General features: G+C 41.8%; 1 protein-coding gene across 3 annotated transcripts in view; it reads right to left on the reverse strand.

Annotated features, from left to right (window-relative positions):
• The window catches only part of NELL1 (neural EGFL like 1), a 440683-nt gene that overhangs the window by 87405 nt on the left and 334340 nt on the right, over positions 1 to 18938 (reverse strand). For all 3 annotated transcript variants that reach the window (XM_084632341.1, XM_084632342.1, XM_084632340.1), the window contains one exon: positions 8033 to 8128. In XM_084632341.1, coding sequence (XP_084488467.1) covers positions 8033 to 8128 — 96 coding nt within the window. The remainder of the gene's footprint in view (positions 1 to 8032; positions 8129 to 18938) is intronic.

Below are 18938 nucleotides of genomic sequence, written 5' to 3' on the forward strand. Positions count from 1 at the left end.
GTAGTGATTGGGCCCCTTAAAATACATTCACCAATATAGTCACCCTTTGAAAAGGAACATCTAATTTAGTAACTTAAGTAGAACATCAGATATCAGACTGCTCAAGACCCACAGTGGAGCTGTACAGAGGAACTATGGAGGAAGTAGCCATGCTGGGGAGCCTTGGAATGGGTTGTGGTGGGTTAGGGTGAACAGGTTAACTCAGCAGATCCAGTGACTGAGAACCTCTGAGAAGGGAACACATGCAGCAAAGGCCTGTAGCAGGAAGTCAATCCCATGACTTCTACTCCAACAAAATTTACTGCATACAACCTGATTTCTTGGGCTAGGTGCTGTAAGAACATTTAGAGGAATGAAGGGTTTTGATTTGAGTTAAGGGTTTTTGCTATTTGTTTTTCCAACTGTCTCTTTCTAAACACACTGCTCCTTTGCAAAAATGCTTTTGATATTTTCCATGACTAGAATTTATTGGTCAATAAACTAACTACACCTAGACGTGCCTATGATAAAACCACTGATTTCTGAGCACTAAGGGTAGTGCAGAGAGGGGTTCCACACTGCTATACTTGTTCAACTGGTGTAGCCTAAGTTCCTCATGGCATGCTCATGACAGTGTTTGGAAGGGAGCAGCACGGTTCTATCGTTTCCAAACACAGACAACTTCGTTTTGTCTGTGAATGCTAGCAGCCCCTCCGCCATGCTTTCAATCTTCCAGACACATTATGGCTGCTCCCTGTCTTGGCATACCCTCTAACGGAATTAGCACATCCAAACTGGGGAGACACAATTTAGCTCTTAAGTGCTAAATGACCAGATTATACTTGGCCCTTGCACAGCTGTGAAGCTGAGGGAAAGGGGAAGGAGGAGGACACAGGGTGCTTTACAAACCTTGACACATGCCTGCAAAAGAGTCAAAGAGAAGTGCAGCAGCCCCATGCTCTGGGAAATAAAGGGATCAATTCCTTCTTATTTCCTATGTACCTGAGAGCATAACTGGCCAGCAACACAGCAGCTGCATCCCCCCAAAGGAGTGGAGTAATGGGCATGGAAAGGCCGTGCACAAAGGAGTCCCAGGATACATCCTGAGAGAGAATGCCTCCAAGTGCTCCATTTGGCATGGTACAACTTAGTGTTAGCCTGAACACATGGCATTCCTAAATGGTACACTCAAGAGAAAGACTAGTAAAACTAGTGAATATGCCATCTTTTGTTTAAAGGTCATGGAGTTTGGGCAACTTTCTTCAAGGTCACTTTTGTGACAGACCTTCTCAAAGGCTTTTTGAAAGTCCAAATAAATTATACCAACTGATTCTCCTTATCCAATACTTTGCTGATACAGTCACTGAACTTTAATAAATTAGACAGCCATGATTTTCTCATGCTAACTAGACCCTTTCACATCATGATCATTTAGGCATTTTCTAAGTCGATTTTTAAATATAATTTCAAATCAGTTGATCCACACTAATGTAAGGTTCACTGGTAATTCCTGGGATCATTCCTAGCACCTTTTTAAAAAGCACAACATTTGCTACTCTCCAATCTTCTAGTACAATAGCTGAATGTAATAACAGACTGCATTTTTTTTTGTTAGGAGCTCAGCTGCCCTTGGATCTTTAACATCCATCATGGTGAGTTGTTAATCTTTCATTTATCAAAAAGGAGTACTTGTGGCACCTTAGAGACTAACAAATTTATTTGAGCATAAGCTTTCATGGGCTACAGCCCACTTCATCGGATGCACAGAATGGAACATATAGTAAGAAGATATATGTACACACACATACAGAGAACATGAAAAGGTGTAGTAAGAGGCTAATTAGTACTCCTGTTCTATTTCGGATACAGACTAATATGACTGCTACTCTGAAACCTTTCATTTATCAGGTTGTTTCAGCACCTCCTCTGTTAACCCCCTCTCCCTGATAGTGTTTGATCTTTATTTCCTGAAAAGAGTAGCTCTACGGTAAGTATCTTCCCAAAATCCTCTGCTGTGGAGACTGATACAAGAAATTGTTTAGCTTTTTTGTTATGCCTTTAATTATTCCTTTATTTTACTGGAGGTCCAGCAGACCCACTGATTTTCTTGCAACCTTCCTACTTCCGAAATACTTAAAGCATTTCATGTTGGTTTGCTTGTTGTAAAGGTCTTTGCTCTTCAGTGAGAATGAAATATTTAAGGAGCCAAATTCACTGCTCTGCTGGCCCATGAAGGCACATACCCACTGATTTAAGAGACTGGTATCCCCTTACATTTCTAATTACCATTTTAAAAAATGTACTTCAGCCTTCCACCACTGAGATACTGAAAGAGCACACAGTAGCAGCTATTTCTGTAGGATCCACAATCATTTTATTTCATCTGTTTTTCATTAAATGTCAGGTAAAAAGGCATCTGGAGTCGATGCTGGTATACTAGCAAATATGCTTTGTCATGCCAAGACACTATCTAGCACAAATTCTGCCATCCTCTCTCACCTAGAGTTCAGTGGGACCACTCAAGGAGTAAGGTACGATTCAACATGAGCAAAGGTCTCAGAATCTGATTTTAAATGTTTCAGACGATGATCACAGATGGATCATCTAGCCTACCCCCTCGATAGCAAACCAAAAAAAAAAAACATTAAATTTGATCTCTATTCAAAATAGAGGTACAGTTCAGACACTAACTGCCAAATAGAAAAGGGGGCGGAGGGTCATGCTTCTAATACAGCAATATAAGCAATGGGATGTCCAACAAGAAAATTAAACAATAGAAAAAAAAATTATCTGACAGTACCTATGTCTGCAAATATCTGCAAGTACACCTGTCAAGGTTCCTCTCCCACTCTGAACTCTAGGGTACAGATGTGGGGACCTGCATGAAAAACCTCCTAAGCTTATCTTTACCAGCTTAGGTCAAAACTTCCCCAAGGTACAAAATATTCCACCCGTCGTCCTTGGATTGGCCGCTACCACCACCAAACTAATACTGGTTACTGGGGAAGAGCTGTTTGGACGCGTCTTTCCCCACAAAATGCTTCCCAAAACCTTGCACCCCACTTCCTGGACAAGGTTTGGTAAAAAGCCTCACCAATTTGCCTAGGTGACTACAGACCCAGACCCAGACCCTGACCCTTGGATCTTAAGAACAATGAACAATCCTCCCAACACTTGCACCCCCCCTTTCCTGGGAAATGTTGGATAAAAAGCCTCACCAATTTGCATAGGTGACCACAGACCCAAACCCTTGGATCTGAGAACAATGAAAAAGCATTCAGTTTTCTTACAAGACGACTTTTAATAAAAATAGAAGTAAATAGAAATAAAGAAATCCCCCTCTGTAAAATCAGGATGGTAGATATCTTACAGGGTAATTAGATTCAAAAACATAGAGAACCCCTCTAGGCAAAACCTTAAGTTACAAAAAAGATACACAGACAGAAATAGTTATTCTATTCAGCACAATTCTTTTCTCAGCCATTTAAAGAAATCATAATCTAACACATACCTAGCTAGATTACTTACTAAAAGTTCTAAGACTCCATTCCTGGTCTATCCCCGGCAGAAAACCAGCATATAGACAGACACACAGACCCTTTGTTTCTCTCCCTCCTCCCAGCTTTTGAAAGCATCTTGTCTCCTCATTGGTCATTTTGCTCAGGTGCCAGCGAGGTTACCTTTAGCTTCTTAACCCTTTACAGGTGAGAGGAGCTTTCCCCTGGCCAGGAGGAATTTCAAAGGGGGTTTACCCTTCCCTTTATATTTATGACAACACCTGAGCTGCAACATGGAAAGGTAGTCCCACAGTTGGGTTGTAACGTTTCCTTAATTCGGATCTAGATTGCAAACGCCAACCAGCAATGGTAAATTTTCCTTAACATCATGCTGCATTATACATTTGCCCTTTTGACTTAAACGCCTGTTTCAATTCATTTCAATTTTAACCAGTGAATCTGATATCATCACTTCAGTAGGGCAGCCTAAACTGATGAATTATAGATTATTCACATTCAAAAAATAAAGCCACCTGCTTTTCAATGGGGATTTTAATTGCCAGTTCATTTTACACTTTTCTCCATGCGAAAGACAATTTGGGTCAGAGCAAGTTTAGCCAATGAGGAAAGCCCTCTCATCTTACAAACAACATATATGGGATTGCTGTGTTGTTGGACATCTTCAAACGCAGTGTGGCGAACAGAACACATTATAGATAAATGTCATTTTGCTTCAGCTGCATATCAGTTTACAACGAGCTTCCACAGAAGATTTCACCAGAAACATTTAAGATTTAATTTAAAGTAGTGTAGGACTATTGTATTCTCTTTGGACAATATAGCAGTCATGGAGAGCATACCACGACATGTTAAGTATACAGAGGGGGCTATTTTTAGCATCACACACAGCAGAAAAATACAAGCCTGTTTAGAAGAGACACAAAAATCATGCTGTAAAATGCTATGGTGAAGGAGAAGAACTTCTCAATGAAGTAACCCCACTCTCTTTAATTCTCCTTTTACCAAATCTGCTATTTTCTCCAAAGTTTCTTAGGCAGGTGGGCACTGGAGGCCTGTTTTGTAAAAGTGTCTCAATGCAGCCTTCAATTTTGAGCTTGTAATTTTCCCAGGCACACATGTTTCTGGGTGAAATTATTACTACATAATCCTGATTTTCATAGAGTCAGTTAGCGAGACATGTAAGTGACTTGAAATGTGTACACATTTGTTTGTGCCTTCAATGTGGGAGGCCACATCTGAAAATCAGACATATCTCTAGTACTACATATATGCAATGATTTCTCAGATGCAGAGCTCCATTTCATTCTGCAATCAGTTTGCTTACCAGATTCATAAACTTCACTCATGATTAGATCAGCTTTATGCAACAGATCCTAGTTCCACAACCCAGTGGCACATCCTACATATCTCCACAACAAAGGGCTCCCCTTTCATAGCTCACAGTTGTGTAGATTGTATCTGCAAAATGGTAGCCACTCTCCTGTGTGCATCTGATGAAGTGAGCTGTAGCTCACGAAAGCTTATGCTCAAATAAATTGGTTAGTCTCTAAGGTGCCACAAGTCCTCCTTTTCTTCTCCTGAAATATATCTCTAAATGTTCAGAAGAGGGTAATAACCATGTTTTCACTGCACAATGGAAGTATTGCCACTGTCACTCTTTCGCCACTTGATCGCTTTACTCTTAAGGTGATACCCTATGAAATTATAGATCTGCCTCCTTCCTGTCCTGTACCTACCCGCATTTCGTTCATCCATTCATTCTCTCATCTACTTATTTTCTTTTCAAGAGATAGTTAAGACTTTTCTTATATTCTTATTTGACGTGAGAAGAACGTATAAGTGATGAAAAGTATAGGTTCCAACAGTGCTGGACACAGACCACTCCAGCAGTAAAATCTAAGAGTTCAAGACTATAGCCATTAATCAAAATTTTTCACTGAGGCCCCTAGAACCCTTACAAGAAGGAAACTCTAAGATTCATTGGTGAAACAAAGGGACAGAGAGTAGAGGAGCCCAGGGCATATCTACACTATATCTGGGAGTGAGCCTCACAGCACAGGTCCACAGACTTGTGTTAGCAAGTCTTGTGCTAACACTAAAAATGGCTGTGTAGACATTGCTCTGACACTGGGGCCTGCATTGGGGTTTGGGCTCTCAAGCGCGCTCCCCACTCCACCCCGGCTTCAGAGCCTGAGCTCCAGCCCAAAACAAATACCTACATAGCTATTTTTAGTGCACTAGTGTGAAGCACAAGTTTGTGGACCCAGGCTGGGAGGTTTGCCCAGAGATGCAGTGTAGACATGCCCCAAGGGGCTAACTGAGAGTCATTGACTCCATGTGAACCTTAAGCAAGTCATCTGATCTTTTTGTATTTCCATCAACACAGGTACCAAACAAGTATGTCAACAAATGTTAACTTTATAACTGAAACACACAGAAAATAAAATCTAAAGTCTATTGTCTGAGTTGCCTGAGCAAACAGGTTTACATCTTCCTCTGGCATCCCTTTCTTATTAGTAACAGGCAAAATGAACCAGGTCTCTGCTGAATGCACAGAAAAAAGGGCCCAGGGGAGAGTGTTGTCAGAAAGCCAATAACAACTCTGGCCCAAGGTGCAGAACAGAGCAGCTGGGAATGCTCTAACATGGGCCAGCTGACAACAGCCCCCAAGAGACCATCTGCCAGCTGAGCACAGCTGACTACACCCTCATTTATTCCTTGAGTCATGAGCTGTGGAGAGAGTGGTGTAGGAGCATCTATGCTACCTCTAAACCCACAGGGAATTGAAGAAATCCCCAGGTTGGGGGATGATGCCAGTCTCTGCTCCCTATGTGCCATCTGAGCAGCCCAAAGAGAACAGAATGGGGCATAGAATCTGACCCAAATGATCTTATGAGGGGAGGCTGAGGGAACTGGGATTGTTTAGTCTGCAGAAGAGAAGAATGAGGGGGGATTTGATAGCTGCTTTCAACTACCTGAGAAGTGGTTCCAGAGAGGATGGTTCTAGACTATTCTCAGTGGTAGAAGAGGACAGGACAAGAAGTAATGGTCTCAAGTTGCAGTGGGGGAGGTTTAGGTTGGATATTAGGAAAAACTTTTTCACTAAGAGGGTGGTGAAACACTGGAATGCGTTACCTAGGGAGGTGGTCGAATCTCCTTCCTTAGAAGTTTTTAAGGTCAGGCTTGACAATGCCCTGGCTGGGATAATTTAATTGGGGATTGGTCCTGCTTTGAGCAGGGGGTTGGACTAGATGACCTCCTGAGGTCCCTTCCAACCCTGATATTCTATGATTCTATGATCTCTTACACATTTTAAAGCATTTACTTATCTAAATCGACGTACGCATCTTATCAGTCTCTGGATTATTGCTTCTTTCTACTTCTCTTTTCCCTTATAATAAACATCTATTTAGCGAGAGAGGTTCATGTACAATCATCTTTATTCTGCAGATAGGTTCTTTAGTTTCCATAATAAACATTTGGGACCAGATTGTGCAAGTTACACTAAACCACACTGGGAAGGGTAGTGAGGAATCATACAGCCCCTGCGGGTTCTGCTGGGATTTCCCCCCCCAGCATGCTCATTCCCTCAGCAGGATGCAAATTTGGACAGTTCTGGCTAGCACAACAGAGGCACAGCCATACTTTCTTCTCGCCCCACCCTCACACTTGGCTTGGTTTGCACCCCTAAAGCCAGCAGGAGGGAACAATACCTGCAACCTCTTGAGTGCAGAGACTGCAACTGTTGGTAGCCTTTGAATGGGATGTAAAAGGAGGGGTGGAAGGCCTGTTCTGCCTTCCCTCAGCCAGAGACTGGCACAAGGGCCTGGGACAATCTAGCCCTTTCTTGGCATTTGGAGTTAGTCAATATCTGCACAGATATCAGATGCATCATATGCTTCCAAATCTGTCTCTCCCTGAGATGAATTTTTGAGAGGAATGATGATGATAGTGAATTGCAGTAAATTTTACAATGTGTAAATACCAAATAGCCTGGAAAGAAAAAGACTTGGGATGGCGCTGAAGAGTGTCTGACCAGCATCACTTAGATACATTCGTACATTTTCAATTCTGTGAGTGATGATGATCTCAGTAACTTCATGTTTGAATCAAATACCAAGAGTGCAACAGGTAAATTGCCAGTGGGATTATTTAATAACAATTTAAGCAAGCAAACAAACAAACATTCCAATTTTAGATCTAATTTCTGCAACAGATAGAGAGAAAATCAGGTCACCTTCAGATGACACCAGACATGACAGGCATGGCAATTCTGGTTCATCTGGCTTTATCTCTAATAAGCACTAAGGAATTCCACTGTAAACAGTGGCAGGCACTGCCTTGATCTTTTTATATTACCAATGTTAAATGAAACAGTGTGTTCCAGGTAGGGAAAGTCAATTACCAAACAATCAAAATGTACACACTCACTGGAGAAAGAACAACATCCAGAATCTAAAACAATGGGAAGCAACAGTTGCCCATGTAAGTAATCTTTTTCTTATTACAAAAGAATGGTTCCAAGAGAGTTTTACCTTTCTCACAATGCCTCCCTGTGAATCCAGAAGGGCAGGCACACTTGTTAGGGGTCACACACGTCCCACCGTATCTGCATCCCTCTTCACAGAATGCTGAAAGAGAAAAGCAGGCTACTGTAAAACACAATTTCTACATTTATTATACATTTGTGAGGTGCCAAAGAAAGTCTGCCAAATACTGTAAAACAGAAAACAGAATTCAAAATGTTAAAATCCAACCCATCTGCAAACAAAAGGAGAAAGGAATCCAGGTAGCTGGTATGGAAGGCTACCTAACTGCCCTCATGGCAAACCACCCTTCCAATTAAAGATTAATATCCACCTGGTGCAAATGATAGAGGGGAAAAAATAGAGTATCACAACATTTTAATGGGCTGATCTTAGCTCAAGTGAACTCAGTAGGAGTTTTGCAATTGTGGTGCCCTTGGTGGTAGACACATGGTATTGGCTCCTCCTCCTTGCTTCCAGCTTATAAATTTCACTGAAAGCCTACAAAATACAGCACTCTCCTGAACTTGTTTTTCTGTTTAAGCAGTTGACATAAAGAAGTTATGTAATCACAAAAGGGAGGCTAAGTGGGCCCCACAGTCGAAAACAGGAAGGGAGATGGACCATGAGACAACTTCTCTATTGAGATATGGTTCACAATATGAAAAAGCTTGAGAACCCCTGCCCTAAACTTAACTGTCCAGTTATTACGATTAAGAAAACCAATGTATCAGGCCCATTCTTATAAACAGTGCTTCTGGTTCTTCTTTTCTACCACTGTAAATAAGGAATAATTCCACCAAACTGAATGTTGTTACACCAAGAGAACAGAATCAGGCCTTCTGTTCTAACACTATTCTTACTTTTTTCAATGAGAGGTCAAAATGAGCCTGCTCCTGCTCCCGCAGAAAGCTTTGGCAAGGACTTCACTGAGAACAAGAATGGTCCCAGTGCGAAGCACGTTCTTAAGAGCATATTTCCTGCCCCTTCTTCAACACACTTGCAGTTCTTGAGGCACTCAGTGGCCTAAGCCCCACTAGCGAGTGGAAGCTAAAATTAATATTTAAACAGAACTCAGCATCTGTGTTAATAACAGAACCACAAAGTACATCAGCAAGCTAAAATCACAGATGGAGTGTTGGCAACGAGATGTTACAAACAGTAGGAAAAGACTTAAAGTGTTACATAACAGATGAGGTGTTTTAGATTTTTTTTTGCGGGGGAGGGGGCAAAGTACTGACAAGAATAACAAGATGAATAAAATACCAAACATTAGGAAAATATATCTTGTAATTTGTAACTGCTTAAGGTGAGAGAAGCAAATCATATCTCTTTTGCTATGATCTGTCACTCTATCTATATACCTTGTAGCACGGCATTCTGTTTTGGTGACGATGTATGGGAAGGGGAATCCTAAAATATTGTATAGTAATGGTAATGGAAGAATGCAAGGAATTCTAGGAATGGGGGAACCACTTGCCCAATAATATCTGCTATTTCCTGCTACACATATTCCATGTATTAGTCATTTGGAAGTTTATCTACTCTAGTTTCATCTCAATCTTAATCTTTATTGCTTGAAAGTGATAGCTAAGTGGGGACCTTACAGAAGTAACATTAAAATTCTATGTGGCATGAAGATAATTAGTATTTGCAGCAAAGCGGTTATAAAAAGCAAGTGTCATATAGAAAAGAAAAAAACAGATTGTTGTTTGTCAGTCAGTTTCACCATCTAAAAGTAAACAGTCTATCAACAGCATATATTATACTATTTCACTGAAGTGACAGATCATTCAAATAAATAAAAGAGACACGAGGAGGAGGAGAAAAGACAGAGGTTTTATTGCTCATAACTTGTAATACATATAAATAAGACTTATTAGAGCCAATGGGATATACACATATGTAGGGAAGTTAGACTACAACCTCAATTAGGGAGGACTGTCTCTTGTGTTTCCTTACTGCTATAATTGATTCTGTGAATATGACATGTTTGTTTCTTAGAATGAAGCTTATTTCTAGATCTGTACAGAAACTGGTTAACTTTCTTTCTATTCTTCAAGCTAACCAAAGAATGCTCCTCCTGGAAGTGGTTTATGAACAGGGTTGCCATTTTTGAGGCTTTGGCCACTGGGAAAAGACCCAGGCCTCACAGTACTGAGGAGTTTACAGCAAAATGTGATGACATTGCTGTGACACAGAGGCCCACTGGTACTAGCCGGCAAAGAATTCACTGCTCTGTAACTGTCCTATCAGGCCTGACAAACTCACTGCATCTAGCACACTGCTTTCATAATAGTTATCTATTAAGAATGTCATGTGAGATCTTAAATGAAAGCCAGAATCACACAGTTCCTCATAATCATTGTGTAATGTCTGCATTGATTATACTGAAGACATATATATGTACTAAACATATGTTCTAAAATCTAAATCAAGGCAGGGTTGACAAACAGATTTTGAGTTAGACAAAGGAAGTTGGTTCACTTGTCTTGCTATCTGTTATATAAATTAAGCACTGCAAGCCAATACAATGTAAGCCAAATCTGCATATGGAGTAAGCAAGAGAACAGAAAAATAATGGAGACGAAACTACAGTGGGTTGTCCTGTCTCTAGGAGAAAAAATGAACTTTGAAGAATTTAAATAGAATGCAAGGAGACATTTTGTTCTTTCATAGATATTTAGGTCAGAAGGGACCATTATGATCATCTAGTATGACCTCCTGCACAACACAGGCCACAGAATTTCACCCTCCACTCCTACAAAAAAAACCTCACACCTATATCTGTGCTATTGAAGTCCTCAAATCGTAGTTTAAAGACTTCAAGGAGCAGAGAATCCTCCAGCAAGTGTCCCATGCCCCATGCTACAGAGGAAGGCGAAAAACCTCCAGGGCCTCTTCCAATCTGCCCTGGAGGAAAATTCCTTCCCGACCCCAAATATGGCCATCAGCTAAACCCTGAGCATATGGGCAAGATTCATCAGCAAGATACTACAGAAAATTCTTTCCTAAGTAACTCGGATCTCACCCCATCTAATAGCCCATCACAGGCCATTGGGCCTATTTACCATGAATATTTAATTACCAAAACCATGTTATCCCATCATACCATCTCCTCCATAAACTTATCGAGTTTAATCTTAAAGCCAGATAGATCTTTTGCCCCCACTGCTTCCCTTGGAAGGCTATTCCAAAATTTCACTCCTCTGATGGTTAGAAACCTTCGTCTAATTTCTAGTCTAAACTTCCTGGTGGCCAGTTTATATCCATTTGTTCTTGTGTCCACTTTGGTACTGAGCTTCAATAATTCCTCTCCCTCTCCGGTATTAATCCCTCTGATATATTTATAGAGAGCAATCATATCTCCCCTCAACCTTCTTTTAGTTAGGCTAAACAAGCCAAGCTCTTTGAGTCTCCTTTCATAAGACAAGTTTTCCATTCCTCGGATCATCTTAGTAGCCCTTCTCTGTACCTGTTCCATTTTGAATTCATCCTTCCTAAACATGGGAGACCAGAACTTCACACAGTATTCCAGGTGAGGTCTCATCAGTGCCTTGTATAACGGTACTAAAACCTCCTTATCCCTACTGGAAATACCTCTCCTAATGCATCCCAAGACTGCATTAGCTTTTTTCACAGCCATGTCACATTGGCAGCTCATAGTCATCCTATGATCAACCAGTACTCCAAGGTCCTTTTCCTCCTCCGTTACTTCTAATTGATGCGTCCCTAGCTTATAACTAAAATTCTTGTTATTAATCCCTAAATGCATGACCTTACACTTCTCACTATTAAATTTCATCCTATTACTATTACTCCAGTTTACAAGGTCATCCAGATCCTCCTGTAGGATATCCCTATCCTTCTCTAAATTGGCAATGCCTCACAGCTTTGTATCATCCACAAACTTTATTAGCACACTCCCACTTTTTGTGCTGAGGTCAGTAATAAAAAGATTAAATAAGATTGGTCCCAAAACCGATCCTTGAGGAACTCCACTGGTAACCTCCCTCCAGCCTGACAGTTCACCTTTCAGTAGGACCCGTTGCAGTCTCCCCTTTAACCGATTCCTTATCCACCTTTCAATTTTCCTATTGATCCCCATCTTATCCATTTAACTAATAATTCCCCATGTGGCACCATATCAAATGCCTTACTAAAATCTAGGTAAATTAGATCCACTGCATTTCCTTTGTCTAAAAAAATCTGTTACTTTCTCAAAGAAGGAGATCAGGTTGGTTTGGAACGATCTACCTTTTGTAAAATCATGTTGTATTTTGTCCCATTCACCATTGACTTCAATGTCCTTAACTACCTTCTCCTTCAAAATTTTTTCCAAGACCTTGCATACTACAGATGTCCAACTAACAGGCCTATAATTACCCGGATCACTTTTTTTCCCTTTCTTAAAAATAGGAACTATGTTAGCAGTTCTCCAATCATATGGTACAACCCCTGAGTTTACAGATTCATTAAAAATTCTTGCTAATGGGCTTGCAATTTCGGGTGCCAATTCCTTTAATATTCTTGGATGAAGATTATCTGGGCCCCCCGATTTAGTCCCATTAAGCTGTTTGAGTTTTGCTTCTACCTCAAATATGGAAATGTCTACCTCCATATCCTCATTCCCATTTGTCCTGCTACCATTATCCCTAAGATCCTCTTTAGTCTTATTAAAGACTGAGGCAAAGTATTTGTTTAGATATTGGGCCATGCCTAGATTATCCTTGACCTCCACTCCATCCTCAATGTTTAGCGGTCCCACTTCTTCTTTGTTTTCTTCTTATTTATATGACTATAGAACCTTTTACTGTTGGTTTTAATTCCCTTTGAAAGGTCCAACTCTACTTGACTTTTAGCCTGTCTCACTTTATCCCTACATGTTCTGACCTCAATAAGGTAGCTTTCCTTGCTGATCCCTCCCTTCTTCCACTCCCTGTATGCTTTCTGCTTTTTCTTAATCACCTCTCTGAGATGCTTGCTCATCCAGCTTGGTCTACAACTCCTGCCTATAAATTTTTCCCCTTTCTTGGGATGGAGGCTTTCCATAGCTTCTGCAGCTTTGATTTAAAATAATCCCAGGCCTCCTCTACCTTTAGATCCATAAATTCTTCAGTCCAATCCACTTCCCTAACTAATGTCCTTAATTTTTGAAAGTCAGCCCTTTTGAAATCAAAAACCCTAGTTGCAAATTTATTTTTGTTAATCCTTCCATTCAGTTTGAACTGAATTAACTCATGATCACTTGAGCCAAGATTATCCCCTACAACCATTTCTTCTATAAGGTCCTCACTACTCACCAAAACCAAATCTAAAATGGCATCCCCTCTAGTTGGTTTAGCAACTACTTGCTGAAGGAATCCATCAGCTATCGCATCTAGGAAAATCTGAGCCCTATTATTATTACTAGCACTCTTCCTCCAGTCTATATCTGGGAAGTTAAAGTCTCCCATGATCACACAGTTTCCATTAGTACTTACTTTATTAAAAACATTAAAAAGGGCTCTATCCATATCCAAATTAGATCCCGGCGGTCTATAGCACATCCCAAGCACTATCCCAGGGGAGACTAATAGTTTTCTTCCCCAATGTAATTTTTGCCCAGACGGACTCAGTCATATCCATTTCATTGCTTCTTATTTCTTTACATTCTACCTCATCATTGATATACAGTGTTACTCCACCACCTTTACCTTTACTTTGGTCTTTCCTAAACAGCACATACCCTTTGATACTTGTAGCCCAGTCATGACTACTATTCCACCATGTTTCTGTTATCCCTATAATATCTGGTTTCACTTCCTGCACCAGTAGCTCTAATTCCTCCATTTTGTTACCTAGGCTCCTCGCGTTAGTGTACAAACATCTTGATTTTTGCTGTTTGGCCTCACTCACATTCTGTACCCTATTAGGCACGGTCATTCTACAGCCAGTATAACCTATTAGACTGATATCTACACTGCCCTTCCTCCTACCCACGGCTGTATCCTTTCTTACTTTGTTTTCTTTCCTCTCAATGCTAAAATCCGGCATGCAGATTACCTGGACATCTCCCAACCATCTCCCCCAAATTTCTAGTTTAAAGCTCTCTTAATCAGTTGTGCCAGCCTCCATCCTAGAAGTCTATTTCCTTCCCTACTCAGATGAAGTCCATCCCGAGAGAACTGTCCTCTGTCCATGAATGCCTCCCAATGGCCATACATCCCAAAGCCCTCCTTATAGCACCACTGCCTAAGCCATCTGTTGATAGTCATAATCTTGTCACACCTTTGTTGCCCTTCTCTAGGAACAGGCAGAATCCCACTAAAGATCACCTGAGCCTCGATTTCCTTAAGCGTCTTCCCCAACCTAGCATAGTCTCCCTTAATAGTTTCCAGCGAGAATCTAGCCGTATCATTTGTTTCCACATGAAGGATAATTAGCGGATTCTTTCCTGCTCCCTTTAGAATACTTTTCAACCACAGGCCTACATCCCGTATCTTAGCACCTGGAAGACAGCATACCCTCCTATTCTCTGGATCAGCTCTGGTTACAGACCTATCTATTCTTCTCAGTAAACAGTCCCCAATCACATAGACCTGCCTTTTCCTAGTGATGGTGCTATTCTCCAGTCTATCCCCTGTTCCCTCTGGCTGCAAGTTATTTCTATTCCTATTCTCCCTTGTAATCCTCTTTAACCCATCCTGTATCCTCCTGGAGCTCATATTTGGTATAATCTCCATTAACTCTTCCCCTTTTCCTATAGGACTAGCCGCTCTTCTCTTCTTCCTTGCCCTTCCACCTTCAGTGACTACCTGCTGAACCCCTTCTTCATTTTCCAATTCTGCAAACCTATTCCTGAGCTCTATTTCTCCTTCACTAGCCCGTCTTTTCCTCTGCCTGGTTCTTTTAGTCACATGCTTCCACTGACCACTTTCCTCACCCAGTCTCCCCTCAGAATTCCCCAGCCCTGATTCCACCTGCAAGTCTGAGCTTTTCCCTTCAGATACCTCATGTCTTTGCTCCATAATCTGCTCAAACCCCTTCCTAAACTCTACCAGACTTTCCACCTGCATCTCCAAACCTCGGATCTTTTCTTCCATCAGCTTTATCAGACGGCATTTCATACAGACAAAACTCTTACCAGGTGCCCCCTCCAGGATCATGTACATACCACAGCTTCCACATCCAGTCATCCTCATTGTGTCTTCCGCTACATGGGTCACTCCCACTGCTGCCTCTGTATCTGTCATAGCCTTGCCACCTAAATCCTGTTAATCTGAGAAAAACAAACCACACCCAAAACACCACCACCCACAAAAAAAAAAAAAAAAAAAAACCACTAACAAGCACCACAAGACAAACTCCCCTTACATTCCCTGAAAAAAATGTCTGGAAAAAAGGTGGGGGTGTTCATGAACGCTTGGATCCTGAATTGACTGAAAACCTGTTAGCTCTCCAAAAGAATGAATCCTTCGGGGGACATCTACTCTATTAAATAGGAAAGATAACCTTTGATAAGTGTAGATCCAGGTTTGTATTTTATTTTATATTTATATTTCTGTTTCCATTATTTACTCTCTCTTAAACTTTGCCTTTGATAATAACCTTATTTTGTTCAGTGTTGGTGTAGCTGCATTGAGCCCAAGGTATGAGAGAGACAAGGTAGGCGAGGTGATATATTTTATTGGACCAACTTCTGTTGGTGAAAGATACAAGAACTACACACAGATCAAAAGTTGATCTGAAGAAGAGCTCCATGTAGCTTGAAAGTTTGTGTCTTTCACCAACACAAGTTGGCCTAATAAAAGATATTACCTCATCCACTTGTCTCTATAATAAACTTATGACTATTTTTACTATACATGTATTTCAGTGCTGTGTTATATATTGGAGCTGAACGTCAGTTGAAACAAACAAGCTCTTGTATGCACTGTTCCTTTTGGGGACAGCTTACCTGGTAATTTCTGTGAGTATCCCGTGGTTAAAGGCTGGACACTGCAGGGAACACTCTGAGGACTTGGGGGTTGATGTGTGCCTATTACCAGTTTGCCCAGAGAGGGTGGATTCTGCAGATACCAGAAAGGCAGTGCTTGTGTGGCCAGAGACTGTTAGTTTGAGGGAGTTGGAACTACTACAGACACAGACAAGACCGCTTCATGCTAAGAACAAGTAGTGGCTAGGCAGGTACGCATAGGGAGCATCACAACTGAATCAGCATTTTGCAATTTTTCACATCACCACAACGCTACATCACTGATGAGCTGCAATGTCATCACACAGTGATAATGTCAATATAGTGATGCTTTGAGTGATATGTTATTAATGATCCTGTGGCGAGAAAGGAAGGCACCACAAACCCCAATGCATGGACACCTGCTTGTCACATGGGTGATCGAGGGTGGGGATATTAAGGCAGAGGAAAAGAGGCTTCAGCAACAGCTATCTGGGGTGTATCCTGGCCCCTCCCTGCTCGCCAAAAAGATCTCTAGAAATTCAGACCCACTGTTCTGACTAGCTTGTTTTTATTTATATCCTTTGTTTATGGCTCAGTAAAAGAAAGGCCTGAGGAAAGGCACAAACTCTGCTAGTAGTAAGATCATTAATCATCTTCCAGATCTGGTGATTCTGCCAACTGGCTACATACCCTTTAATCCGGGTTTGCAAGGAATGGAATCATCCTGTTAACTCCCCCCCAAAAAATAGTGGCTATGAAAGCAGAGATGTTTGTTTGAAGGTTACTTTCTCTAACTGCTGGGAAAAGAGTCTGCAGCATTATAGAGAGAGTTGGTAGCACCACCTAAAGTTAAGGTAAGTCAATACCTCTTGTTATAAGACCCTGATTTCAGTTGCTTTGCCAAACTTTAACCATTTCGGCTGAAACAACCAATGCCAGGTCTCTGCTCAAGGCTGAATTATTCTGGAATGTTTCCACTAAAGTTGTTCAGTCCTTCCTAGAACAAGATTTGTGAAAAAATACAGTGTTTCACCCTTGGTAAAAAGTTTGTACAACTATTTCATTGAGAAGATCTAATAACTCTGTGCTTTGAAGCAGGGGCTTGACATTTGGCAGAAGAATGGCCCTAATGTCAGGAATCTGAGTTTTTCTGTCCCCGTGAAAATTTGCCCAAATACGTTAAGGCCTCTGAAAAATCTCAGTTTACAGACGCCCAGGAGAGGCTTGTTAGAGTTTGGCATCTAAATTCACCAAAAATCCATCTGCATTGGGCATGCTCCATCCTGGGACTGCAGGGGCGGAACAGGACTTTGCCTGTAATTGCATTGGGCACAGGCACTGAGAGCAAGGGGACTGCCTCCTTTGTCCTTTCGATGCTCCCCCACCAAAGCGCTGCAGCATAGTTAGCAACTGACTGGTGTCCCTACTTCAGGAACTGGAGTGAGGCTTCTGACACTCATATGTTATTCATTAGAAGCAAAACAGGAGCATGTTGACCATTGTATGAAAGGGAAATTCTGCCTTGATCATTATCCAAGTTGAATACAGAGTTCCAAAATTCTCTCTTTCTCTCACCAAGGACAACAAAAAGGAACTTTGGTGACTTGCTCTGGAATGAACCACTTCCTGAGCCCTACAGCCAGTGGTAAGGTTGCAGAAATGCAGAGCTTCGGATCTCAAAGTATCTCACCTGATTCCCTCAACCCCAACATCAAAAAATGAGGGCCTACCTGAAAGGAATTTGGCAGCTCTTCTACTTCTATTTCCCAAGTGTAGTGGAACGCTAAACTGTACTATACTATTCAGACACTAGGTGGCACTGGGTGCAAAATACCTTATTTAAAGGAACCTCAGCCATACCTGCCAGATCATTAAAGGATCTTATGATGAACACATCTGGTGTGTACAAGCACACTCTGTATCCAGTCCATATTTGGTACAGGACCATGATATGGTGTCAGGAGTGGGGAAGTAGGTGAGATTCTTTGTTGCTTTGTTCATTCTGTTCTTAGTTTACTCCTGACACCATGTCATTCTCCAGATGTGACGGGGTCAGGCCAGATGTATACAGGAGAGTTGTGGAAGGCAGGTATATTAGCCCCAGGATAAGCAGATCCCTGCTCCCCCGGTAACTGAACAGGGGCTACTCCAGGTTAATTAGGACACCTCAGGCCAATCAAGGGGCCTGCCAGAACCTGTTAAGAGCCTCCCCTCCAGCCAGATAGGGACAAGTGAAAGGAGCTGTGGGAGTGAGGCATGCTACTGGAGAGTTGGGTGGTGTAGACACTGATAAGCACTAGGAGGAAAACCCCACAGGTACAGAGGCAAAGGGCAGGGAAAACCCTGCCCAACAGGGCGAACAGCCCTTCCAGGCCCAGAGGTCTGAGGGAAGAGACCCCGCCAGAAAGGAGAGACTGAACTGAGTGTCTGGTCTGTTGCCCCTAGGCCTGGAGGGGCTACTGGAGACAAAGAGGGTCCCCTCCCCCTATCAAGGAGCCCGGGAGGAACTCTGCTCAGGCAAGGGGTAGACATTAACCCTAAAGGCATGGGGAAATTCTGAGGGAGAGTGGAATACCCTGGCCTGATGCTAACCAGAAGCACGGAAGCCACTGAGGCGGAGAAGGAGCTCTATTACACAGCTTACTCTTCAGTGCCCCAGAGAACTTGAGCTTTGACAAACCTTCAGAATTGAGGGACTGGAAACAAGATTTTGCATTGCTACAAAGCTGCCCAAAGAAACTAGAGATATCTTTAACTTACGCTATGGGGAAGCAAGGAGAGCATACCTTTAAATTCCTTGACTTTATTGAAGACAGTCACAAGGATGACTATGAAAGAGGTCTGGCTATGTCTGATGCATACTTTATACCCCAGAGAAGTGAGGTTTATGAAGAGCATGTTTTCACCAGAGAATTCAAGAACCAGGAGAAAACGCTGAATGTTTTATAAGAGCTCTGCTTACAGTGGCTGAAAACT

This window comes from Lepidochelys olivacea, assembly GCF_965140295.1.
Source record: "Lepidochelys olivacea isolate rLepOli2 genome assembly, chromosome: 6".
NCBI classification, from domain to species: Eukaryota; Metazoa; Chordata; order Testudines; family Cheloniidae; genus Lepidochelys; species Lepidochelys olivacea.